Source organism: Mycteria americana, chromosome Z (assembly GCF_035582795.1).
Source record: "Mycteria americana isolate JAX WOST 10 ecotype Jacksonville Zoo and Gardens chromosome Z, USCA_MyAme_1.0, whole genome shotgun sequence".
Taxonomy (NCBI): Eukaryota; Metazoa; Chordata; class Aves; order Ciconiiformes; family Ciconiidae; genus Mycteria; species Mycteria americana.
This window is the reverse complement of record NC_134396.1, coordinates 59,703,315-59,730,929: the sequence shown is the minus strand read 5'-3', so window position 1 is coordinate 59,730,929 and position 27,615 is coordinate 59,703,315. Positions and strand designations below refer to the sequence as shown.

The 27,615-nt window shown below is 38.8% G+C and overlaps 2 protein-coding genes across 3 annotated transcripts in view; both read left to right on the top strand.

Annotated features, from left to right (window-relative positions):
• Nucleotides 1–4,983, top strand: part of SNX2 (sorting nexin 2) — a 34,440-nt gene extending 29,457 nt beyond the window's left edge. The window contains exons 12-15 of the mRNA XM_075526316.1: nt 892–1,035; nt 3,777–3,857; nt 3,965–4,036; nt 4,850–4,983. Coding sequence (XP_075382431.1) covers nt 892–1,035; nt 3,777–3,857; nt 3,965–4,036; nt 4,850–4,900 — 348 coding nt within the window. The 3' untranslated portion in view covers nt 4,901–4,983. The remainder of the gene's footprint in view (nt 1–891; nt 1,036–3,776; nt 3,858–3,964; nt 4,037–4,849) is intronic.
• A 7,139-nt stretch (nt 4,984–12,122) lies between these two features.
• SNX24 (sorting nexin 24) overlaps nt 12,123–27,615 on the top strand; it is a 94,898-nt gene continuing 79,405 nt past the window's right edge. For both annotated transcript variants that reach the window (XM_075527327.1, XM_075527328.1), the window contains exon 1: nt 12,123–12,276. In XM_075527327.1, coding sequence (XP_075383442.1) covers nt 12,217–12,276 — 60 coding nt within the window. In that variant the 5' untranslated portion in view covers nt 12,123–12,216. The remainder of the gene's footprint in view (nt 12,277–27,615) is intronic.

The following is a 27,615-nucleotide window of genomic DNA, read 5'->3' as shown; positions in this document are numbered from 1 at the left end:
TTTGCCTGAAGTTCTAGCTGGGTAAAATTAATGCATCCTTGATTAGTTATTCCAACGATAAAAATGATTGCAATCAAAAATGGGAATGTATTAATAAATGTACACAGTGAACATCATCTACTTTGAGCAGTACTAATTATGCACAGTATTTGGGGACACCATACACTACTGTGTCTAAGCATACTGTACTTTCAGGTTACTTATTTTTACAGTATGCTCATGAATTTTGGAGAACATAATTTGGCCATATTTGGTAGATAGCCAATAGTTTCTGTAAATAAGAAACAAATACAATTTGTGGATCTACATCTCATTAATGAAAATATTCAATTTTGGTGTAAGTCATGCTGCACAGCATAATTAGGTTTTGACATGGGAAGGGTTGTCTATGAATTTTATCCAGAAATATCTTGGAAATTGCCAGGTTGTTGGGAGTATATATGTATCTTTTTATTTTCTTTTTTTTGTTTGTTTAAAGTATACTTTAATACTGTTACCTTAGTCCATTGCTAACAAAAACGTATTGCTGAATAAGCATGTAATCCATATGCATGAAAAGTTCACTAGAATCTGCATTTAGAGAAGTATTTGCATAATAGAGCACTTTGTAGTGGTTGTTTTGGTAGCGTTTTGATGGATTGAGGAACATAAAATGGTTTGGCGCACTAAGGTGTCTGCTCTGAAAAGGCTTCTTGAATACCCTGTTATTTATGGAAGGTATTGAGCTGTGCAAGCATTCTATCAAATGAAATGCAAGAAGACATGTAGTAAACACAGTGAGGTTTCTTTGAGTATACTTGTTCCAGTTTTATCCAGAATTACCTTTTCCTACTAGGAATTTAGATAGCTCTAACAATTCCAGTTGTTTAATAAATTTGTCTGTCCTTACAGGGTGTGTTTGATCATCGAATGAAATGCTGGCAGAAGTGGCAAGATGCTCAGGTCACTTTACAAAAAAAACGTGAAGCTGAAGCAAAGCTCCAACTTGCCAACAAACCTGATAAATTGCAGCAAGCTAAAGATGAGATAAAAGAGGTAATGTTATCAAACGCTATTTTGGAGGTCAGACTTTCTGCATTAAGTCATTCATTCTGCATTATTGCAATACTTTATACCATTTTTATTTACAAATCACTTACTCATTTGCTGTTTTCCATATTTACTGAAATGGTTAAAAGGAATTTATTTAAAATATTAAATGTGCGCAGTTGTTACTCATTGTAAGATCTGTAAAGCAGTTAATACTGTCTCTACAGAGTCTGGGAGATGGGAGGAGGGGAACATGGACAAGTTAAATAATGCTTTTAACTGTTAACAGATCGCTTGGGTAGGCAGAGGAGCATCTCTTGGCTTCTAAAGCTAAAATCCAGCTAAGACAACTAATGGAGAACTGTTCCCATGTTTTGCTTAATTATGCAGCATATCTACCCATATATATATATATTTATATGTATGTATATATGGTGTAATTTCAGTAAAAATAAATCTAACATGTTGAAGTGTCATAATTTATACACTTTTTCTATCATGCTTCACTAAGGAAATTGAAGAGGTAGGACAACTTAATTATTTAACATTAACGCATTCTAATTATGCACCACTATTCTCCCATTATTTAATGGGAGAACATCATTGCAGAGTTCAAGCTCTCTTATGCAGTTACTTTGTTTGGCTTCCTCATTGGTCAATAACCACATGCTGCTTTGTTTTTTCTGCCCTTCAATATATTTTGCATACGGTGTTGAAGTTACTCATTAACTTGGCTTTCTTTTTCTTAAAAAAGGCCTTTGTTTACTGAGAAAACTTAGTGTCACTCTTGTGTGACCACATTCTTGCTGGTTGCCTCTCTTGATGTCACCCATCCATGCACAATACAAGTGAGCTGGAACTCCTTGTCGAAAATACTTCCTGAGTATTGGAAGTAGTAGGAAATACTCGGTGATCCTTTCTCAGTCCCAATACTAAAAGAATGAATTCTGTTGTTCCTGAAGGATTTATTTTTCCTACTTTATTGGATGATTGGAGAAGGTTGTTAGTAAACCCACAATTTGAATGTTCTGATCAAAAGCTATTGTTGCCATTGAAATATGTTCAGAGTTGCTGAATTCTGTAATAGTAGTCCTTCTGGCAGAGAAATTGCAAAGTGGAAGCCTACACAGCCTGAGCTTCATCCATGACTCAGTTGCTTTTTGCAGATAAAAGGCCAAAGAACAATCCTAGAAATACCTTATTGAATAAGAAGAAATTTCTCCTTGTCAGAAACTGTAGGATGGTAGACTATTATCCAATGATAGTTCATATAGGACCTGGCATTTGGGCATGATGAAACTGGGATGTTGGATCCATAAGGCCTGTAGAGGCTTTCACTGAAGTCTCAGGCACCTCTAGTTGCTGTGGTAGGGAGGCACAGGCAGTCTTAATCTCCCTTTTCCTTGGCTGAGTTTTGTATTTTTTCAGTTATTAGATAACTCTTCAGGCTGTTCTTCCATGAAGGACATGCTATTATGACTTACTGTGTAGCTTCATAATGTATATCTGAAAAGGCAATAAAAGTACTCTGAATAAATGTAAACGAAAAATATAAATACATAGATTTATTGGAACATAGGTGAAGTTCATCTCATATCACAATACTAAGTTGACACTGCACCACAAAATGCTTTTGTGAATAAATAGCACCACTGGATTGCTAACAGGAATATGCTATATTGAAGTCTGTTGCTCCCCTGCCGCCTTTTTCTGAGGAAGATAGGTGTTACTAGATATATTGGGTCCCATGACTCAGTTAATATGTTGAGATGAACAGATACAGTTGCATTTTAAGTATCTGTTAGCCTGCATGTGACCAAAGTGTGAGGCTGATAGCTTTTTTTTTTCACAGCATATCTACACAGCTAGCTTAAATTTAACAATATAGTAGGTGTGTAAAAGCAGTTATAAGGTAATGTAGATGATGATGATCCCTTACTGTGTTGCTGGATGTCTCTTCCCATAAACTAAGGAGAAACATAACCTAGTGTCATGTATTGTTACGTGAATGCCACACTCCCAACATGGCAAAAGCCCACAAGCAACATCACTTCCTCTGAATTTTCCTTTTGTGCTCTTCTTACCTGCAATAACTTTTCTACTCCTGCTTTCTATGAAAACAGTTCGCACTGAACAAGAAGGCATGTACTTTGGCTTGCCTAAGCAACATGCGTTCTGACTGGAAAGCCAATAAACGTGTCCTCAGTAACTTGTCATCTGCAACAGGAATATGATAGAGATAATCATATACTTGACCATAGGCAGAGATGAAGATTTAATCGTCTCTTCCGGGATTAGGAAAGTACAGGGAACTAACTTTTGAGACTCTTCCACACTTGATTGAACAGGTAGTCAAAGAAAGCTTACAGGTTTAGATTCCTATTATGCTAGTGTTTGTAAATGGAATAGCAGATAAAGCTTTAGAGATCCTTTTTCTTTTCTAAAGAATCTTTAAAAAAATGTTATTAAGTGTTCCTTAATAGCAATACTAAGATATTTTTACATTTCAGCTACAGATAGCATTACCTTAGAGATACCATTGTTTTAACTGATCTGATGACATCCTATTATGTAAGTTGTTACTTTGAAATTGTAACTGTAAGAATTTCCCTTAAGTATGCCAAAAAAACAAATAGGTCCTTTTCAGCTCTTGAGTGACTATCACTAATATACTAAAAAAAGTTCAGATACTAATAGACTGAATGGACAACACAGTGTCTTATCTCTGCATGTCTTTCCTTTGCCAGTGGGAGACAAAAGTTCAGCAAGGGGAAAAAGATTTTGAACAGATCTCCAAAACCATTCGCAAGGAAGTGGGAAGATTTGAGGCACGTATGATTTTGTCCAAGTAAATGACAGTTTTACTTTAGATAATACTGACATTCCAAGTAAAATTGGTTAAGAGGTTAATATGCCATAATTTATTTATTAACAGAAGGAACGAGTGAAAGACTTTAAAACTGTTATTATCAAGTACTTAGAGTCGTTAGTGCAAACACAACAGCAGGTAAGATAAATTTTAAGTTTTGTACAAGTTAATATTTAATACGTTCCATATTAGGTTAGTTAAAAAAGACAGGCTTTAAGTATAGCAGTTTCTAAAACATAAAGAACTACTTCTAGTCTGTACTGTATTGGAGAATAACATAGTGATTGCAGTTTCCCAGCTATTGCTATGCTCCCTTGCACAGCTCTAATTCAGGAAAGCAAGGGAGAAGCTCCCTTAGCGATATGGGTGGCAAGTGGAGGGTCTTGCCGCTTTCTGAAGCTGAAGTAATACTTTGACTTACAGGTTGGAGTAAGTTGTAATGCATATGTACTTGGACTTACTTGAAGGGACTTGAATGCTTAAATGTTTATTGCTCTTTTTAAAAAGTATAAAGTATTACTGAATATTGTAAAGCAGTAAAAGAGTTTCCAGTGACTCAGAAGCAGACCTTGTTCCCAAAAGAGTGTCTGGAGTCCTTCCTTTGTTCATTCCGGGAATATAACCCTCCGGCTTTGTTTAATTAAAAAAAAAAAAAAAAGTGGTATCCTTAGAGGTAAGAACAGAAAACTGATCCTGCAAACAAATTCTGTATAACTATTCTATAGCATTGTGTTCAATGTGTGGTAACAACTCTGTGGCTATGAGCACATTTGTGTATTTATTACTTGTATTTTTTCTTGCATTATGTAATAATGTGAATGGATGATATGAAGCACTTATGTTCTTACTTTGTCTGGTCGAGACAAGTTTGCCACAAGAGGAGGAAGGTATATGTGTTTTCTTTTCCAACATTGAGTACTTAATAGTGAGTGTTTTTCCCTTCTCTTCAAGCTAATAAAATACTGGGAGGCATTCCTACCTGAAGCCAAAGCCATCGCCTAAAAGAAGAATATTCCAAATGACAAGACACTCTGGATATTTGTCCTGGATAAAACTAAATTCCACAGTGAAATCACATTAAATCATCCAAATAAACCACTATATATTTTATGAATTAACATGTGGCTTTTTTTATATACTACAGCATTTTATTAACAAGCTGCATGTCCTGACTCTCTTTGAAGTGGACTGTGGCATGATGTTCTGCAATACATTGCTGAATTGAACACTATTGTGTCTTAATACTTGCACTACAATGTGCACTGCAAGGCCAGAAAGCTGATATTTTTGTTCTTTACAATACAATGTTCTGTAGTACGTTTACCTGATCTTTATGAAACAAATTAAATTGCATCGATTAATGTTCACTTAAACATTCCTGTACAAAATCATGTTTTTGTGATTACAATAATAAAGGGATGTACCTTGTGAAACATTAAACACTCTGGTTTTGTGTCTCTAGATATTTACTCGTGTTCTTAGAAGTAGCATTTAGAACAAATTGAGATTATATCAAAGGCAGAAACAACATTTAGTAAAGAATGCTGGAGATGGTATTAAAGATCCACAAACAAGCATTTGTGTTAAACTAGTCTGTTTTTTAATTCTGAATCTCTTTGTTACAGGTATTCTTTTCACCTGAATTTATCACTGCCTTGGTAAACTGTAATGCGTTAATACTCACAAGGTCAAAAGATTGATGCTTGGGCAACAGAGAGGCATAAACTGAAATCTCTTCCAAGTGTTTTACAAAGCTTCTGAAGGGTTAAGATCACCTGCATGGCCAAATACTGATGTCCTACTGGACTGATAAATTTCATCAATTGTCTTCAGTGGTCTCAGGATACAAAAAGAAAAAAATCCTGCATTAATTCTGGTAATCAGGGAGGAAGAAAAGTATGTAATTCAGCTGAGTGCAAGGTAGTTGTAAGGGCTAGCATTCTACCTGGATTTTCTTGAGTAGAAAATACATTTGCAGGGACTGGTTGTATCTTCTGTAAGAAATCAGAGCAGCTAAACATTTTTCTGAAATACACAATATTAACGTAGGACATGCTGCTTTGTCATTTTAATGACATACTGAGCTTGTCAATGGCATTTATTAATATTAATGGCAGGTATTAATATTAACAAATTTTAGACAAATGTTAATCATATAAAATACAAGAGAAGCTGTTGCTTTCAGCTAATCATAAGACTGCAGGATAAGCCCATGAATTTGTATTGTATGTGGTCAAGCATAAAGAAACACCCAATACTATTTCTGAACAGAATGGAAACCTAAGTTCAGCTGGAAGATCGTACACTCTGATTTATGCAATAAAATTAGTGTAAACTTTCCAGATTAGTGTCTCATATTGTTTCTGTACAGACTTCCATTGACTCAGTATTTCTAGGAATTTTCAAGGAAACTACTATAGAATCTGCTATTTTTAAAAAACCTTTATCAAGCATCTTTTTAAATGGTGAAATGCTAAAACCTTAAGCTTGTAATACCTCATGCATCAGTGTTTGTTAAGTTATTTACCTTGTAACCACTTTGTGAAAAGCTCAAGTATGCAACAGGTTTATGATGAAGAAATAGATCTAGGCATAACACTCTACTAGGTGTTATGATATACTTGACTTTGGCTTGTTCGGTGCTAATGATGATTGACCAACAAACAGCTCAGCGTTAAACTTCAGATTTGTTCCAGTGAAAGTGGGTACTTCCAGAATTAAAGACTCGGTTTGGACATGCAGAGCTCAAAATGGGTAAACATACACTTTCATGATCTTTTTTTCTTTAAGCGTTTTATCCACCTTTCTTAGCTCTTGGTAATTTTTTTTTGCTTCCATCAGGATTAGAATTCAGTTGAATTATGGATCAGATTTCTTCTCTGTATGACAACAGAATGAGAAACAGCTTTCACATTAGTCTCCTAGCAGGGATTAGTGTGACTTTCTTTGTCTATACTAGATAAATGAAAAAGCAAGCGAATTGTGCAGGATTTTTTTCTTCAAACTGGAAGCCTGTTGGAGAACAAAAGGATAATAGCATTTCTGGAGTTCAGTGTCACAGAGGGTTGCTAATACAAAAAATTTGTAGTCTTTTTTTGCATCACAAGGTTGATTTGAACCGAAGACCCATATCAGCTGTCACATTTGGCTAGCATAAAACTCGTTTCAAGAATCTGTTAATTTATTTTGCGTGTATTCCCCTACGTTATGAAGATTGAAGGTTTGCTTATCGTCTTTCCTAATATGATTAACATCCATATTTAGCAGATGTTTCTCAAACCAAGTGAATGTAGGTGTTGCTGAACTATTTTCTCTGTGGAGCTCACTACAGGATCTTGTATTAAATTTAAGTGTTGTTTCTCTGAAACTCCAAGCCAGCGTACCACTGAAGAATCACTAGCACGAACAAAATGAATGTTTGCAAAATGGTGAACTACGTTTGGAATGCTGTATAAAAGATAAGGTGCTACTGAAGTCTAATTTACTTTTTAGGTTAAAGTAAACTCTGTAGATGTTTACAACAATTTTAAATCATCCCCATTCTTGTATCTATCACATCCATGGTGCTTTTTGAATTAAAAAATATATGACATGATGCGCTCAAATTGAAGACATTACCTCTTTCTTAAACTGATGTTCAGTCTACAGTAAGTCTCTGATTCTTTAGTCAGTGTCCCTTTTAAAATGCTTCCCTATCAATTATTCCTTCTTTTACCTCTCCCAAGTTATTTCCCTCTGCAGGCCTCATATGGGAGTTTATGTTTCGGCATCTCTGGAGTTCATGCCCCAAATATGTCAGTTTCTTTCAAATTCTGGTGGAGATGAGCTGCTGGCTAGTATATCCTGTGCATTTAAGTGAACAGCCAACATCCACTAAAATTACGTGTACAGTGAAATTATTGTCTTAAAGAAAAACAAAAAGAAAAAAAAAACTTTTTTTTTTTGTCCTTCCACTTTAGAGTAGAACAGGCTGTGTAATAATTTGAATCTCTGGCAAAATACAATTCCATAACAACCATGTGAGAAAAAAAGTTCAATATTAAAACATGTAAGGAACTGAAGTTTCAGGTTGTTCAAAATGTTACTTGTTATCTGCTAAGGGGATTCATCTTTTTTTCAAAATTCTTGTCTTCCATAGTTGAATGAGGGGTAAGTTTGCTAGTAAGTAAAATGACTTTTGACTTCACTGCTAAAACGGTACTTTTTGTTTCCAGATCAGTGAGGAAATGGCTAACATGGGGTAGGGATATAAAATAATCCGAATCTGTTTCCTGTCATTAAGAAAAATCTGTCATTAAGAAAGAGGGTCTCAGAAGAGTAGGCAAGGCAGCTTAGGCAGAATCCTTCTAGCAGGATATTTGTATGAAAACTAAAGTAAAAGAAATATGCAATGAAAATGGAAGGGTGAGAAAAGACTGGAGATAAACCATGTATCTGTGGTTTAGAGAGATCAAGATAAGAAGAGCACAAGGAAGGAAGATAGCACAAATGATGAGAAAGGAAATGCTTCATCTTAGCCTCACAGCTGATGTGGAACTTCCAGGGGAGGTCTCACCAGGGTAGAGGAGCACTGCACCTTATGAAAACCTGCAGTTATCTTATGTTGTACTAATACATTGACTTTCCCCCCTTGCCCCACCCACCCACGTGCACACACACTCGAGCTGTTCCGAAAACTACCTACTTACCAGGTCCAAATATTGTGGCTGTTAGTACTGAGGTTTTTATTTGATTCTGTGAACTCATGTAGAAAACTGACTGACCTTTCCAGAGCTGTGATGCTGCCTGTCTTCTTTCCAAGTGATCTTGCTTGTACTCACTGGCTGATGAAAGTGCTTTGTGATGTTTTAGAAACAACTACACCACCTTAAAAAAAAATGCAGCTAAATCTTTAGAGGAGTGAGGAAGATGTGAACCCCTTAAAAAGCAACTGCTGTTTTACTCAAAGTTTTATCAAGTATGTTGAATTTTGCTACTATTTACTTAAGAGACCAGTATCTGGAGGAGTACGATGAGGTGCAAGTTCACTTAAAACCAGTCTTTCTGGTAGCAACTGAAAAATCGGCAAACTGAGGTTGTGATCTTATTAAGGACTATCTCTTTTTTTAATCTGGCCTCTTGTTTTGATGTGTACTTTACTTATCACTTTGATTAGAATTTTTATAGGCATTTGTTTGCTTACTTCTGTTCTAGAAACTAGCCATTCAGAAAGTCCTTGAATCATAAGGATTAGTGGAAACTGATCTTTCAGAGCTGCCCATGTTCATTCCTTTTTCTCTCCCACGAATCATTCTAGCATGATGAATGCTGAATCCCCCCCCATACGAGGAATTGCACAGTGACAGCGTCAGAATAAAGAAAAACAGAAGTGGCCACCAAAGGGCGGTTTTGTTTTGTTTTCAAAAATATATTTCAATTTTTAGATAGTCTGAAAATTTGATTGTGAAAATGCTACATTCTTATTCAATTATTTAAGTCTGGCATACTTCACGGATTGGACCTGATTCGAAACAGTGATGATTCATAGTTTCTGTAATATGGAAGGTTAAGCTAGAGTCTAATGACAGGTAACAGTTAAAACTGTAGTATATTTATTCATTTTTTTTACATTCTGGATCAAGTTAACTTCAGAATATAACCCAAGATACTGATACCTGTAACAAAAACCAGCATTGAAGACCAACACCTATAGTTCCTAGAGGCCCTTTTGGGGCCTGCTCAACAGATGAATTTGAAGGCAGCCTATGTAATTGTTGCCAGTAGAGCTTGATGCTTTTACAGGTTTGCTTTTAAGATTGCTAACTTGATTTTAATACATGTTACAGTGGTTCAAATCAAGCTACATTTAAAATATATTCTCCTTGCTCTGTTTTTTGTGGGAATCATTGTATCATATGTGCAATTAGCTTTCAAAATCAAGAATCCTGGATGGTTTTCAACAAACGTTGATAGCATTTTATGAATTAATGTTTCTTAAATTTTTGCTCTTCAATGTATGAGACAGAAAGACAATCCTTGGCCAGTCAGCCATGTGGAGAAATCCTATTTTTTTCTTTAGATGTAACTTTAAAGATTAGCCAGCTAATGATGATATATTGTGCAAATTAAGTATTTAACATTCCAAAACATATTGATGTATTTGAATTCGGCTCACCATGTAATCTTCCTTGTTCCTCTTGGCTGATGCACAGTCAAAAGTTCCATTATATACTATTGAATTTGAAACCAGATTAATGTCTCAAACTTTTCTTTGTTAATAAGTTACATGATATTAGGGAGAAAAGTAGCTTTTTGAAATAATTGGTTATTAGATTGCAACCAGCCACAAATAGTGCCCCTATGAAATTCTTCTACTGGCTTCTCATCAGCATAAATGCATTATGGCATAAATGGTGTCATTAGAATTGTCCATCCGTTTTGTATTAGGGGAAGAACAGAAGCTAAGCTTAAAGACTGGAGTCTTAACCAGAAACTAACAACAATGATAGCATGAGAATTATTCTCTAGCATGCCCACATTTACCAGACTGATTAGACTATTATTATATGGCCTGCCTTTCCTTGGGATGATTATAATGTATTTATCAGAGTGTGCTTCAGGGGAAAATGGGATTCCTTATTCACTCCCTTCAGTCATCACTGTGTTCCAAGGACCTGGTCCCTACAGTGAGAGGACACAAACCTGTTCGCTCTTGTCACCATTACCACAGAGCAGCGTTCTGGTCGTCAGCGGTTGAGGACACTGGCACAGGAGCAGCATAATGCCCGAGGACTGTCTTGCTTTGATTTCAGGTCATTTTATGTATGGTTGTTACTTTGCTTTAGTTTGCTTTAAGTCCTCTTGGTTTTAGTCAAAAGCCCTCTATTTTGTATTGAATTCTTCAGGTCACAGGTCTTTGCTTAGAGCAAATTATAATTAAATTTAGCTGGCAGTAAAACAAAGAGAAATGGAGGGAAAAAGAGCTTGTAACGTTTTTTCCCCTAATGTTACTAGTCTAGAAGGAAGCAAATTAGTTTTCAGAAGACGTTTCAAAAATCTGATCTTAGAAGCACTGGGATAGTATAACCACAGAGGTCAGATAAAAGTAATCATTTGTTTTCTGTCCATTTTTGAGGTATGTTTTTATACTTGACTCTGCTTATGCAAAATCAAACCCTGCATACGCATGAACTTATAATGGTAGCTCTTCAAAAGATCAGTGACAGATGGTGAAGTTGCACGTTAACCACTTAGCCTCTGAGACTCTCCAGCATTCATAAAACCGTACAAGGTGAGTTTTAAGGTACTGCCATCTAATAGAGCTGCGGTTTGTTGTCATTTTGTAGTGCTTCCAAATGGTTTGAAGCTTGGGGTTACCAAATTTGTGTGAGGTGGGAGTGTTACCCTGTGCAACAGCATTGCCTCCTAAATGCATCTAGTATTCCACCTTCTGTTTCTGCCTCTAGTACTTTTTAAGTCATCAACACAGCTGCTTATTTTGGGGGATAAAGAAGTTTTATTTAATTTCCCCATTGACTAGAAATCATCTGCACTTCTCTGAAATGGTTCGGTTTGCTCTGCTAAGTAACAAAGTAAGAGGCAGCTTTTCAGGAATAGCCGCAATACGGGCAACTTTCCTCACTGCTGAACTTTTTTTCCCCTTAATTTCATAATTCAGTTCACAACAGGCATTATGAAAGGTACTATATTTGTACAGCTATCAGGATTTTGTTGACCAAGCAGGCATAGGAAGTGAAGAGAATTTAGGACTGGACAAATTCATCCCTTTGGAAGTTAATTTCTTCCCTGCCCATTTTCCTGTGCTCCAAAGCAACACTGCTGCCCTGGCATATTCAAGTAGGTGCTCTCAAGCTTTGTTTTTAAAAATACGGTGTTTTCAGAGGAACCTGCCCTCTTCTTGCCTCACACCCCACCCCCCAGAGCTGGGTACGGCGACGGTGGCACAACAGCTGCGCGGGCCGGCGGGCAGCCCTGTAGCTACCTCGGGGAAAGACCTCGGCCCTTCGCCCCGCCGGCACCGGTTCCTCGCACGCCTTTACAGCGGCCTTCCCTCCCGCGGAAGCCCCTGCCCCTTCCCGCCCGCCTTGGGCCGTGTGGGCGGTGAGCCCCCGCCGGGCCGCGCCCTCGGCCGGGGGGGGGGGGGGGGGGGGGGAGGGGTCGCAGCGGCCGACGCCCAACGGCCGGGCCGCGCGCCCCGCCCCGCCCGGCGTCACGTGCGCGGCGTCACGTGCCGCGTGCAGATGGCGGCGGCGGCGCCGCTCGCCGGGAGCCCGCGGCCCTGAGGGGGAGTCGGCGTCCCCGGCCCGGCCCGGCCCGGCATGGAGGTGTACATCCCCTCCTTCCGCTACGAGGAGAGCGAGCTGGAGCGGGGCTACACGGTGAGGGGCGGCGGGCGGGGCGGGAGACCCCCGCGCCTCGGGGGGGCGATGTGGCGGCGGCGAGCGGGGGCCTCGCCGAGGGCAAGGCCTCCGTGCGGGTGCCGGCCTGAGGGGCCCGCGGGGTGGGGCTGCCGTGCCCTGCCCTGACCGTCTCAGCGCAGGAGGGGTGGCCTCGGCCCGTCGAGCATCTCCTGCCCCACGCGAGCTTCGTGTTGTGGAGCGGTGGCTGTAGCGACAGCGGCTAATACAGCGTGGCCAGCAGGTGTGGGGAGATAGTGCTTCCTTGCCGCTCGGACCTGCTGAGGGAGGCACATCTGGGCGCTGGGTCCAGGTCTGGGCTCCCCAGTGCAGAGGTTGGAGCAGGTCCAGTGCAGGGCCAAACATGATGAAGGGACTGGGCCATCTCTTGCGTGAGGAAAGGCTGAGAAAGCTGAGGCTGTTCAGCCTGGAGAAGAGAAGGCACAGGGGATCTTATCACTGTACAAATAATGTGAAGGGAGGGAATGAGGAAGAGGGAGCCAGACTCTTCTCCGCGGTGCCCAGTGACAGGACAAATGGCAGTGGGCACACGTCAAAATACAGGGAATACCATTTAAATGTAAGACAAAACTGGTTTGTTACCATGCAGGTGGACAAGCACTGCTACAGGTTGCCCAGAGGACTGTGAAGTCTCCATCCTTGGAGGTTCTCAAAACCTGACTTGGCATGGTCCTGGGCAGCTGACCATGCCCAGGTGACCTGTGCTAGCTGATCCTGCTTGAGCAGAGGAGTTGGTCTACACAATTTTCAGAGGTCCTTTTCGACCTCAGTGGTTTTCTCATCCCATGGAGCTGTTGGGCTATAACACTTTTCGACATGTTGCTGGGTGGACACAGGGGATGCTCTGGACCAAAGCCCAAGGCGTTTGACTGAAGGTGGATATTCAAAGCTAGCTTCTTTTATTAAATGTATTCATTCATACTTCTGAGCTGTTAAGAAATACCAGGAAAAAAAATCTAATCCTGTAGAATTGCTGGAAGATTAATCCATGTAGGCATAGTTGCATGAAGCAAGTGCATTTCTCCCTTGCATCTACCTGATGCTAATGCTGTATATTCTTTGGTCCTCAGTACTGGCAAGTTATTTACAAGCCTTCTAAGCCACTTTAGATGCATTAATGTGGAAGTGTAACTGCATTAATATTTCTGCCTTTTAGTTGAACTTAAATGCAGGTGGTCCCCTACAACATGTCTGTGTGATTTTGGGGAATTAAACTGGCTTTAAAACATTCTGATTGAGTGTGGTTACAATAGCACAGACTGATCCCAGCATGTCCCAGTTGGGCAGGTTAGTTGAAGTGACCGAGTGATTTCCGAGATGTGCACATCGCACAAATAGGATTTTTAATAGCAATATATATTTTTAGTATTTGTGTTTAGTGTGTTTTTTATTTCTTTAATAGTAATTCTGTCAGTGAATCCTGCTATCTAGAGGATTTGAGGGTTTAAATTTTATAAATGTTAAGCTGTGTAAGCTTCAAAGAAATCAGAAATGAAACCGTCCCTTTCTAGAAGTCTTTCAAGAAAATTATCTTGAAAGTGAAAATGATTATTACAGCAGTGTTGATTAGTACAGCACTGTTCCTCTCAGGTCACTGGTGATGAGTCAAACTCATGCATCTGAAACTTGCTCTAGCTCAATAGAGTTTGGTAGTTGTTACTGCATGATTACTTTGCCTCTTCAATCAGATGAGGAGGGTTCTATACCACATCCCATACAAAAATTATCATGCTTTATGCTATCAGATGCATCAGTTCAAGGATTTCCCTGACCATGAAACTGAACTAGAAGTCATAGCTAAAGTCCCTCTGGGTCAGGCATGCTTGTGGGAGATGATATGGAAGTCTGTTCTGATAATAACATGGTGTATTTCCTTTATGTTTTAAAGAGCTATGGACTATGCACGAGCAAGGCTTATTCTAATCTAATTGTCAATTTGTTACATTGCTAAATAATTTGCATAAGTATTGTTCCAAGCATGGAAATTCATGGCCAATGTAAATGAGTACTCTATAAGCCCTCCCTCTAGCAAAACTGAGGTTAATGAGAGCTTACCATTGCTCTGCACTGGCTAGGAAGATACTGTGTAGGCAGAGGTATTTTCCTAAGAAAAAACAGTAACATAAGATTTATTTTGCATTAAGCAAAAAGGTGATTTCACTTGGATGGTTGGAGCTTGTGAATGTTTCTGTGTCCAGAACACATCAGCTCTCATTCTTTTGGACCTCATTATGTGGGGGTTAACAGTCAGAAGCTGTGGGTTTGGTAGATACCTCTATAAAATATGGGGATTGCAGGGTGTTGAAGACTTTGTGATTAAGTAGATGTTTCACCAGTTCTGTGCTACCTGAATCTAATGAGTTAGAAAAGTTGAGATAAGCAAAGGAAGTGACACTGGGAAATACTGAATCTCTTTGAAGTGTAACCTTCAAGTTAAAGGGAATAGGTGCAATCCTGGACTAGTGCAGTGTATCTGAGTGAAGTATGTTTTTTTCTATGATATTATGTAGGTAATTCAATTTCAGTTATTTTGCATATCAGGCTTATGTATAGTATTAACATTTAAAACAGTATGGTGATGAAGGTCAAAGAAAGTGTACTCCCCCAGTGAATACAACTGGCAAACTGGTAACAACGGACAAGGAAAAGGATGAGGTACTCAACAACTTTTTTGCCTCAGTCTTCATTGGCAACCTCTCTTCCTGTACCTCTGGAGTGGATGGACTGCAAGACAGGGACTGGGGGAGCGAAGTCCCTCCCACTGTAAGAGAAGGTCAGGTTTGTGACCACCTAAGGAACCTGAACATATATAAGTCTATGGGACCTGATGAGATGCATCTCAGAGTCCTGAGGGAATTGGCCTATGTAGTTGCCAAGCCACTCTCCATGATATTTGAAAAGTTGTGGCAGTCAGGTGAAGTCCCCAGTGACTTGAAAAAGTGAAACATTGCACCCATTTTTAAAAAGAGTACAAAGGAGGACCCTGGGAACTACTGACCTGTCAGCCTCACATCTGTGCCTGGGAAGATCATAGAACAGATCCTCCTAGAAGCTATGCTAGAGCACATGAAGGACAGAGAGTTGATATGAGACAGCCAACATGGCTTCACCAAGGGCAAGTCCCACCTGACCAACCTAGTGGCCTTCTGTGATGGAGTGACTACATCAGTGGACAAGGGAACAGCTACGGATGTCATCTATCTGGACTTCTCTAAGGCCTTTGACACGGGCCCGCACAACATCCTTCTCTGGAAACTGGAGAGATACGGATTTGATGAATGGACTGTTTGGTGGATGAGGAGTTGGTTGGATGGTCGCATCCAGAGGGTAGTGGTCAACTGCTCAATGTCCAGATGGAGATCAGTGACTAGTGGTGTCCCTCAGGGGTCTGTATTGGGATGAGTACTGTTTAATATCGTCATCAGTGACATAGGCAGTGGGATTGAGTGTAACCTCAGCAAATTTGCAGACAACTCCAAGCTGAGTGGTGCAGTTGACACACCTGAGGGGCGGGATGCCATCCAGACAAGCTCGAGAAGTGGGCCTATGTGAATCTCATGAGGTTCAATAAGGCCAAGTGCAAGGTCCTGTATGTGGGTCGGGGCAAATCCTAGTATCAATACAGGCTGGGGGATGAAGGGATTGAGAGCAGCCCTGCAGAGAAGGACTTGGGGGTACTGATGGATGAAAAGCTGGACATGGGCTGACAATATGCACTAGCAGCCCAGAAAGCCAACCATATCCTGGGCTGCACCAAAAGAAGTGTGGCCAGCAGGTCGAGGGAGGTGATTCTGCCCCCCCCTACTCCACTCTCGTGACACCCTACCTGGAGTACTGCATCCAGCTCTGGAGTCCTCAGCAAGGAAAGACATGGACCTGTTGGAGCAGGTTCAGAGGTGGGCCACAAAAATGATCAGAGGGCTGGAGCACCTCTCCTGTGAGGACAGGCTGAGAGAGTTGGGGTTGTTCAGCCTGGAGAAGAGAAGGCTCCAGGAAGACCTTCTTGTGGTCTTTCAGTACTTGAAGGGAGTTTATAAGAAAGATGGGGACAAACCTTTTAGTAGGGCCTGTTGTCATAGGACAAGGGATAATGGTTTTAAACTAAAAGAGTGTAGATTCAGACTAGATACAAGGAAGAAATTTTTTACGATGAGGGTGGTGAAACACTGGAACAGGTTGCCCAGAGAGGTGGTAGATGCCCCATCCCTGGAAGCATTCAAGGTCAGGTTGGATGGGGCTCTGAGCAACCTGATCTAGTTGAAAAAGTCTCTGCTCATTGCAGAGGGGTTGGACTAGATGACTTTTAAAGGTCCCTTCCAACCCAAACTATTCTCTGATTCTATGATCACAGTAGTACTACTTTACACAGTTGATATTTTACTATTCTCTTTCCCACAAGTGCTAACTTGCTCAGAATTAAAATGTTTTCTTCGAGTAGCTGAAACAAGGAACTATCAGAGATGATGTGATTAATAGCAGAAAAGGATGATGGAGCTTGGGGCAGATAGAAGATTGCTCGCATGCTGGCTCCCCACCAGCCCAGTAATGTGCCAGGGGGTTACAGAGCATGTCTTCTGCACTGTGACTGTCAGGAGCCATTGCAGAGAAACAGGGATGAAGAAACAGGGTTTTTGAGAAGTGTGGTGATGGTTGTCCAAGTTTCTTTGCTAGAAACAGTGATGGTGATGACCTCCTGCATGAAATGAGAGACTAGAAGCAGAGTCCTTCCTCTCTGCCATGGCTTTGCATGGCTACCAAAACATGCTTTCCTGACATGTCTGGGTTTCTGGTTCCTTATCTTTAGCAGAACAGAATCGAGTTCCTCTTGGATTCAGGCTGCCACTGTGTGTTCCCACTGCCTGGAAAGGAAAGACACAAAAAGAGCGTTTGTCCTTTTCTCTAAGAAAGCTCATTACCAACTTACTGGTTTGTTTTCAGCTTGCTTTCACTGAAACCTGTTGTTTCAGATGATTTTCTTTTTCTTCTTGGTATGGCTAGGCAGCACTGGGAAAGTGGAACACGCAGAAACCCATCAACCATTGGCTAGCTGTAGAAGCAAAATGCAGTTCTGGGGAGAGGGTGGAAGTGACTTGCCACAGAAACTGAAAACTTCTCCCTAGCTTCACAGGGAAAACTACAGATAAATTAAGAAATAGAAAGGGTGGGGTCTTGACCAGTGAAAAGTCGGTTTAGGGAAAGAAAATATTAGAAAGAAAAATGGAGGAGAAGTCTGTAATACAACACTTGAGATAGGGCTCTGTCAACAAAGTAAATGGGAAACTCGCTCCTTTCAGTCTTTGTTTCAGGAGCTCAACTTTACTAAAGCACTGTTGCTCTGATATAAAACCCTGAAAGCCTTTTTTCCACACCCCCCCCCCCCCAAAAAAAAAAAAAAAAATTAGACAGTAAACTTGCACTTGTTCCAGTTCTGTTTGGGGTATACATAAAATGGAAAGGAAAATGTCTGTTTTCCTTGCAGACAATTAGATTTCATTGTCAGTTTAAATTGATGACACCAGCTTCCAAACTATTGAGCCTGTGCTAATAAATGCAACAGTTGTTCATAATTTGGCAGTGAATGACCTTTAAATGTAGACGCTTACTAAGGATGTCCCTAGGGAACAATTCAACTTCGAAATGACACCCATGTGTTCTTGTTATCATTTACATATGCTCTCTTTGTCAATAACAGAATAATAAATACTAGTTAGATTTCTAAAGTTGATTCAGATGCTAGGAAACTTACTGAATAAATTAGTGTACATTTGATTTATATTGACCAAAAAAATTTTACAGTGGTATATTGCAGGTCAAGGTGACATACATTTAAATGTGTTGTAGAGCAGAGGGCATACTTGACTGACACATGTGCTTACTATGTTTTTAATTAGCACTTCCAATGCTACTCCCCAAATTGCTTCTGGAGTTGCAAATGTTGTTGAAGTAAGATATGACAGGTAAGATCCTAAAGTACTCTGGATTTTTTGAAAGTCCATAGACTTTACCTCCATAGAAGAAGTGGTTTAATTACTAGGCTATACTCTTGTTTATGGACGCATAACACTACAAGGACTTAAAGGTTGGTATAGCTTATATATTTCAGCATTCTTTACTGTTAAAGTAAACGTGCATAGAGTCAAAAAGGGAAATTGTTAGATGTTCTTCCGTATGAAGCCTAGGAGTAAGCCACAATAGCAAGTGATAAATGTGAAAGATAAAGGGGGAATATTTGTAAGTATTGTGGTTATAAAGCATGGAGGAAGTAATTATGTGAATGAGTTTATGTAAAAACAGTTTGAAGTATTACTCTTCTAACCCCTTCACTGAGTCTCTGGACTGTGTGAACTTGGTAGTTTTAGAAAATCTGAACAGGCTCTCTGTGCCTTGAGTATGAAATTTGCCAGTATGAAGACTTCTTGCTTACCAGTCTGGCTTTTACAAGCTCACCAAGTGTTACCTTGTGTCACAAGTCCTGTTGAAATCAGTGACAGACCAGGTGCTCCAAGTTCAAGGAAGTTAAACAGAAATATTAGATCTGTTAGATCAATTAGACTTTTTTTATTGTCTTAGTGTCTTCATAGAGAATTTTTAGATGGTATGTCCACAAGGGAGTCAAAGTAGGTCTATACAGATACTTTTCTCTCTTACATGGGAAGATGAAGAGGGTAAAGATAATTTGACAGATGCCAATGATTCTGTAATGTCAGAAGAATTCTATATGAGACCATTGTTTGTTTCAGTTCCAATGAAGGAGCATGTATTAGTGGAAGAAATAGACCTGATAATTTAAGCCAAAGGTTGCTGTTATTGAAAATACTTTTTGTTGTTGTTGTTGTTAACTTGTGGATTTGTCAGCAGTGATGATTAAATTTCTTTCCTCCAGTCAGTTTTCCTGTTGACAGACTTTAAGTCAGTGATATGAAACTGACCACTTGGTATGCAATGGGAACTTCAAGAGTATAAAGTAAAACACAGAGAATTTGTAGTGCACATGAAGGCAGCTAAGGCAGAAACTGGAAAAAGGTAAAACCAAGGTGAAAAACTGACTGAATGTGTACATAATAATCAGTTAAAGCTCTTTCCTTTTTTTGTGTGTTTAATCTGCTTTGGCGTGTAGACAGATTAGACAGAGACATACAGCTCCAGTGATCTCTAATTGTTGTGCAATTGCTTAAACCCCCCCTGATTCACAGTCATGAAATCCTAGTGGAAAGGGCTGTGTAAGATTTCTCTGAGCAAGAAATCACTTTTGATGTATTCCTGAGGGGGGGTTCAGCAGTAGAATACAGAAGCAGCAGCATGATTACCTATATCAATTTACCATCTGAAAGACCAAAAGTTGACACATTCTGTCAGTAAACCATAACTGCAAAACATCTATTACCCAGTTCTCTCCCAAGATGAACTGATTTGCGGTTTTGATGAGAAAGTTACATTTTCAGAAAGATAGGGGGTAGCAGAGCATTCAAACATGCATCACAATAAAGATCTATTTGAATTCTGTTGAATCTTTGAGAAGTAGTAGTGGCAAAACTTTGTTAATAATATAACGCTACCAATGGAATTATTTCATCAGAGGGGTTCATGCTTAACTGCTCCTGCTGGTGTCTTCTGTCCGTATAGCATCAAGTCGTGATACTTATAAAATCTTGTCCACAAAGATAGTGTTAAGCATATGTACATTCTTTACTTCCCAGGAGCGAGACCACACCAGGCTTTAAAATGCAACATGAGGAAAGATATAATAGACCTCTCCATTTTTTTTATTACTGTAACACACATTTTAATTGGTCTTTGAACTTTTTAATGCCTGATGTATTCATTCCAGGTTTAATTATTAATTAGTCATCATTGTCATGGCATTTATGAAGTTATCCTGGCATTTCAGTATATGATATCATTTTTATGTTAGGTGACTGTTGAGTCCTGAAGAAGCTGAAGATGTGTTTTTCATCTACAGCAGTGACGAGGTTATTAAATCAATTAAGTTAGTATTGCAGGAGCAGTTTTAGAAAGCTGTCTTTTTAATAATAGGTATTTATTTTTAGAATAACTGGAAACTTTAAATTACAATTCTTCAAACCATTACGATTCAAAATTATCCATTGGAAAATACCACCAGATATCTACGCACTACAGCTTTTAATTTTTGCAGTCTTTGTGAAGAATGTTGTCTGCTTCTAATTTACATGAATGCATTCTTCTTGGCCTTAGCTGTGTCTCTTTTTCAGTTCCTTTGTGAATTTTTTATATATAGAGGAATTTAAAGGATTGCTTGTGTGGAAGCTGAATATATGTAAATCTTAGTAATTCTTGTAATGATTATCTTTGAATTCGCATGAAATAGGAAAGAAATCGATGGGACTTTATACTGCAGCTTAGTGACCTAATTGTGTTTCTTACTCAATAAGCCACAGAGGACAAAGTTTAGTCAGTCTCGACACAGTGCTGCCGAGGTGGAGAAAGGTCTTCCTGGTGCCCTAGCAGTGAGGAGAACATAGAGAAGACAGGCTTGTGTGGCAGAGCACTTGGTGGTAAAATTTCAGTGCTACATTTGAGTACAGTGGAAGTACTTACGTTAGGTATGCGCCATGGAAGTGTGCTAATGGAGGCTTTCCAGCTACTGCATTTTGAATACTCTTATTGTAAGCAACCATTATTTCTCCTGTTTACAAGAATTATATGAGGACTTGTATCAACTTTTCATTTTCAGTTTTCTATAAGCCTGAACTTTCTGTGGCTTGGGGAAGGCTAAAATAGCATTTTGTAGAGCATTCTGGAAGGGGATTTTGATGACAAAGCAGAAGTGTCGTCATTCCCTTTGAAAGTGGTATTGTATTTTTAGTGGGGAACAAAAGGAGGCGTCTATGTAGTCTGTTAACCAACTATTTGTTCTTAGATGTCCTGATGATAAAGATCTTGTAGCTAGAACATGGATACTCTCTTTCTGGGAACGGTCTGGGTTTTTTTAATTATTTCAACCTATATATCATGTTATAATCATTTTGCATTTCATAAACCAATAAACATTGTGTGGTTGGTTGTTTTTTTGTTTTTTTTTGTTTTTTTTTTTTTAAATAAAGTACTTGGGTCACAACAGTAATGCTTGGATACTTTTAGGCATTGAAATAACACAGGACAGAAAGAGCATACCATGAGAAAGGAGCACCATCTCCATTCCAGGTTCTAAACAAAAGGTGTTTCCTCTCATTCCTCCTGTGCTGGTGCAGTGAGAGCTCCACCTCCTGTTCAGAACAACCTTCAGCTCTAAAAACGTATAAATAGGAAATCTGAGAAGACTCTCTTGGATGTGGAAGTGGCCACCAGTGTAGCTGGAGTAAATAATTTATAAGAAATGACAGCCAAACCTCCACTGCATCTTCCATTTAGTCTATTACTCATTTGTATGTCACAGTGTTTGTGGGTCCCAGTTAAGACCAGGGCCTCTGGGTGACAGTTGTTGAATTGTGTGCATGGTACACAGAGTTTCAAAAATCACTCTTGGAAGGGGTTGCCTAAACTTGGTAATAGTTGTTTGCCTGATGAGATGCTATGAAAAGTAATGTCCATCCAGAACGATATTATTATTGTTTGACTACTTAATTTTTTAATATAGTGAAAATGGTATAAAACTTCTGTGAAAGTCTTTTCTCCCACTGGTCTACCTTGAAAACTATGAGATAAGAATTACCGATCTTCATTATTTTTTTTTTTATATTCCTTGTCTCTTCCTGTAATTGATTCACTTTTTAAAAATGGATTCCCTTTTTATACCAGGGCAGAAGGTATTCATGTGCTGCAGTATCTCCAAATTGGAAAATAATGAAATCTAAAGCTTTCCTATCATCTTTTACGTAAGGACAAACAAAGAATCTTGATTATGTGGTGAAACAATCAATTGTTCAGCGGCAAGTTTGTATTGATTACAGCAAACTGCTTTTATGAAAAGCGACCATATGTACTTCAGCTAACTGCCTTTACTTCTGGTCTTGCACAGGGTTCTGTTTCTTTGCATATAGATTCCCTTCCCTTCCCTTCCTCTTTACTTAGTAATCAAGCTCTTTCCAGGAATAGGACTCCTTGGTCATGCGTCTTCCTTGCAGTCAAGCTGCAATAGTAATTACAATCTAACTTGCTTGTTCTTTTGAGATGTGGAAATATAAGGAACATGTCTTCATTTTAATCATAAATTAATGGGCTAACAGATTTATAGTAATGTCGGGGTATGTTATAAAAACATTTACTTTGCTTGAAAGATGTGAAGAAATGGATATTCAGGAAAAAAACGCAAAACAGATTTGGAGTTGAATGCTATGCTGTTATAGAATCAGAAAATATATTAGCCAATTGGTTTTCTGATTTCTTCCAAATTCTAAGAAAAAATTATGTCCCTACATGAAACTCCAAAACACTCCATTCTTAAAAACAAGGTAGAGAATATTTAAAAACTAGGTTTTAATTAAAGATCCATTCTCCATCTTAAAGCCAAAGACCTAGCTTCCTTTTTTACGTTGTAGTGAGGGAGCATAAAAAGTCAGTAAATACTGAAAACATCTATTTTTGGTGTTGAATAGAAAATGTCAGAGGCCTTTCCTTTTGCTGAGCGCTCAGAATGTGGATGTGGATGTGTGATTAGTAGGAGTACAATCTTTGCACTATTTCCTCTGCATGTTTTAAAAATTCCTGTTTGACACAGAGATTACAAAGCTCAAGTAGATTCTGAAGTATGGCTGAGTATGTTTTTTTTATTTTTAATTTCCTTTCTGTATTTCTCCTCTGGATCAAAATCTGTTCCTGTGGTAGTTTCGATTTTACCTTCCCTTGGCAGAAATGTTACGATGTCAGACTTCCAGGTTTTGCCATAAATTCTTAGTGCCAGCTGGGAAGAGGGAAAGAATATTTTTAGATGTGTTTTGAAACATCTTGTTAGGAGTGTTGTTGAGGATAGTAATTGTCTCCTCTCAAATAAGACAGTCCTTATGTTAGGAGTGTTATTGAGGATGGTAATTGTCTCCTCTCAAATAAGACAATCCTTATGTTGGCGTGAATTAGAGTAAAAGTAGGAGAATATACTCTAAGTTCAGCACTTGCAGCTAAGAAGTCCTTTAACATTTTCTCTTTACCTTTTGGTGCCTACTTGCTACTATATATTTATCTGAAAAATAAACATAAGGAGAATACGTTAATGGGAATCAGAAACAATTTTAAGGTACTTGGTAGAATCATTTTTTCTCTACGTGGATTTAGTCTTCATATTTGAATTTTTCCTTTCCTACTAGATGGTTTGTATCTAATTGCAGCTTCAGAAAACCTCCGCACATAGTTTTAAGGCTGAAAAAAACTGGTACCATCTGGTTTGTAATACAGAACTCTAAATTAAAAGCCCGATTTTTGCCTAGACTGTGGGAGAAGGAACGGAATTTCTTCTGAAAGGCAACTGTTCTGTAAACTAAGGAAACGTGACTAGAACTTAGTTCCTTAAACCATGAAAGCCACTGCTTTATCTCCCCCCCCCCCCTTTTTTTTAAGTGTGAATGTTATGAATGTCATTACTCTTTTTAAATTCAGTGGCCAGGATAATACTACTAACGCAAAGCTTTCGTAACTGCCCAGGTGTTTAAATAATACATTTTGTGAACTGATAGAGAAAATGTAGTTACTTTAGTTTTGAAGTGTATTCGGTGTCTGGGAAAGAACTGGCAACATGCTGCACATTCAAAACTATTTTTTGTTACTAGCCAACTAAATTGTCAAAAATTGCTGATTTGGGGGTAAAAACCTGCTTAAAGTAATCACAGATATGACTGTTATCTGTTAGGGGCTAAGAACTTAATGCCTCATTTCTCAAATGAGTTTTTACAATAACGAGATAGCTGTATCACACTCCTAAGTGAAAAGCTCATGAACTTGCCTGCGTGGTTATTTCCAACCTCTACTCTTCTAACAAGCTCCCAAAGTTGTTGTTGCTTATAAAAGTGGAAAATGGACCTGATAAAAATGTTTAGTCTGCAGGGCTGTGTTTTATTTATCATATCACAAAAGAACAATGTTTTGTTGCATCATGGTCAAAATAGAAGCGACCTTGCTTGTTCATGAGTGCTCAAAGCCTAGAGATAAGAGGCAAAATAATAGAGTACAATAGAAAGAGTGTAGTGTAATTATTTGTGGCTTGTCAAGTGAAGCCCTCTCAGGCCCCAAGTGATTCAAATCTGGGAACTCTGCACAATTCTGTACACTAACCGTAGCCAGCATCAGAGAAATCTCACCCAGCTTCTCCGACAGTACTGAAATTGCATCAGTTTGTCATGCACTGAGCATGCCAGCTTCACACAATATCATTTGCTTGCAAATGGGCCTGGCCCCAACGCCCTGAGACACATTCTTTGGTATCTGACTCTTGGCCTGTGATTTGTCATGTCTCTAGTGCTATCGGCGTAAAGTAATTTTAATAGATTCTGATGGTTTGCTTGTGGAAGGTAAAGAATGCACTACAGATTGTGTCAGGTAGCTTTCTATAGCATGTAGCATGGTAGAGGCCCTCATAATGGTGATAGCCAAACAAAGAGTATGGAGAAATGAGAACCCTATTTTGAGTGGTATTTAACGCTCCCCTTCTCAACACCCTGCTCTGGACATCCTTGCTAACTCAGCAGGTTCAAGAACTTAGCAGCTCAACAAAGCAGTGTTATTTGTGCTTAAGAGTTGTTTACAAATGGAACATATAGCCAAAAATCGCTGGCTTTTTTTCTCCCTATTCAAAAGGAAAAGAGTGTAAGACATGTAAAAATGTTAATTAATTTCCAGAGACTAAACTGTATATATTTTTTTTTGTGTTTAACTCTGTATTAATTGTTTAGAGTTTTAGTACTCTCTAAATAACGTCACTGGATTTTTTAGCAAGTATGTTCTTTACTGTAAAAAAAAAAAAAAACTTGTACAATTTATACTGAAATGTCTTGTATAAAATTACATAAATATGGTCTAGAATATAGATTCCTGACTAATTTCTTCATAGATTTTAATTGCAATAGTTAATTGACAATTATTGGGTTACTAAATCTTTGTTTGGAATAGTTTTCTTGCATTATGAAGTAAGTATGTGGCCTATTTTTACTCTTCCTTTGACACCACTGAGATGAGATTATTTTGCCATTGACAAACTCTGATCTTCGCATCATTTTTTTAAGCTGACTTCCTTAATTGATTACTACTTTGGTGTTGGAGCCTGCAGCATAGCTCCCCAGAATTCTGCTGACACCAGTCGATTAATGTGAAGGTGTTAATGTTAGTGATTTCATCTAAGAAACATTCAAAACCATGTCAGTAATCTGTTCTTAAAAACTGCCAGATCATTGAATCTTGTTATTTTGAACATGTTAGTTTGGCTTAACAAGGATTTCTCTGCAGAGCCAAAAAAAAAAAATTTTAGTGAATCCTGTGGGAAGAGCAGATTTTTATTCAATTGTTGTACGTTAGTATAGCATACATGCACATGCCTTAATATTTAACAGACTGTTTTAAAATATGTTGTTATTAATATTTATGGTATCTCTGAGGAATTTATAAAAATGCTTGAGCACAAACTATTTCTTTTTAGTTTTACCGAGGGAATTTCTGACAGCAGTGTAACTCTGAGCACCCCGCTAGCAAGTCTGTGCAAGTCTGCCACTTTGTTTCCCACTGTAGCTTCCACATTTGTTAGCAGTTTTGCATAGCTAAGCAAAATTTTAAAATGAGCGTGCGTTTTTTCCTTTTCTGTTCTAAATATATTCAGAAAAATACTGTTGCGTTATACAGGTCCTCAGAAATTCTGGGTTAGGATCAGAACTCACTGTTCAATATTGCACATAAAAAGAAAGAAGAAAAGTTTCTTTTTAAGCTTGACATAGACCAACTTTCAAAAGTATGTTTTGCTTTTATTTCTTGGTGGAGTTTTTTGTAGGATGACTTCTTAAAACAATGTAGATTTTTGAGATGTGCTAGCTTATGTGTATGTTATTTGTGCATAAGTAAAACAGCTCTGCCTTATTTCCTAGTTAAAAAATGTGGTTGGTTGTGGAAGGTACAAGTTAGTTGAATCCAGTGAGCATGCTGTTAACACAAGTTTTGTTTGTACTGAAGGCAATCTAAATCAGTTGCCACTAAGCAAACATCAAACCCAACAAAGTACTGTGGCCAGTGTAATCTCCTTATATTCAGGTAGGGACAGCACATAGACGTGCATGCCCATACATGTGTTTGTATGTATGTGGGCACAGGTACACAGAATGACATGCATATGTCAACAATGGAAGAATTTATTGGGTTGTATTGCAGAGGGGTCTGCTTGAGGTCCTGTATGAGTTGATATTTTAATGACCTGGATAATAGAATAAGAGTGTCCTTATTTAAATTTGCCACCAACACCAAGGAAGTGACTGTGAACATGCTGGAGAACAAGAGTAGAATTAAAAATAATTTGGGTGAATTGGAAAGATTATTTAAGAAAGGAAAATGGGGTGCTAATTCAATAGGAACTGGTGCCAAGTGCTGTATTTATTAAAAAATAATCAGTAGCATGGAGTAAGAATCCAACAGATTAGGTAACAGATAGTCCTGAAAGGATCTGGAGCTTATCGTGCATCACAAGATGGCTGTGTCACTGATGTCATGCTGTTGTAGAAAAGGCAAATGCATGTTGAGGTTTCGAAAGATGAATGTAAAAAAGAGGTCAGTGATGAGGAGTGTATACTAAGCATGGAGTACCATGTCCAGTTTTAGGTACTGCATTCTAAGAAACATGTGAGTGTATGGGAAAGAGTGTCCACAGGAGAAGGCAGTGTAGGAGGAAGTATGACGTGTCACACAGTTTTCTGGATCTCTGATCAGTGTGAAGAATGAAATACACCGGGGGCTGTTTAGATCAAAAAGAAAAACTGAGCAGGAACTTCATAACAATCCTCAGTAACATAAAGAGCTGTTGAAAAAAGAAAAGAGGCAATCAGTCTGTGGATTGGAGATGGTGTGGTCCTATGCTGTGCAATTCCCTGTCCTATCCACCAGAGGTAAGGAAGACTAATTACAAAATGGTGCTGAATAATAAAGATACTGCAGCACCAGAACACCCTTCAGGAGCAGGGTATGGAAACTCCGTCTGTACGAGGCTTAGATCTTTCTGTTGAGAGTAATAAGTATAGTTGGTCCTGCCTGGAGGCAGCAGGGTGAGCCAGATAACTCCCAGAAATACAGAGCCAGAATAGGCCTGAGGTCTTTCAGTACCGGGAGATAATATGCAGAAAACCCATGTAAGCAAATTGTGTG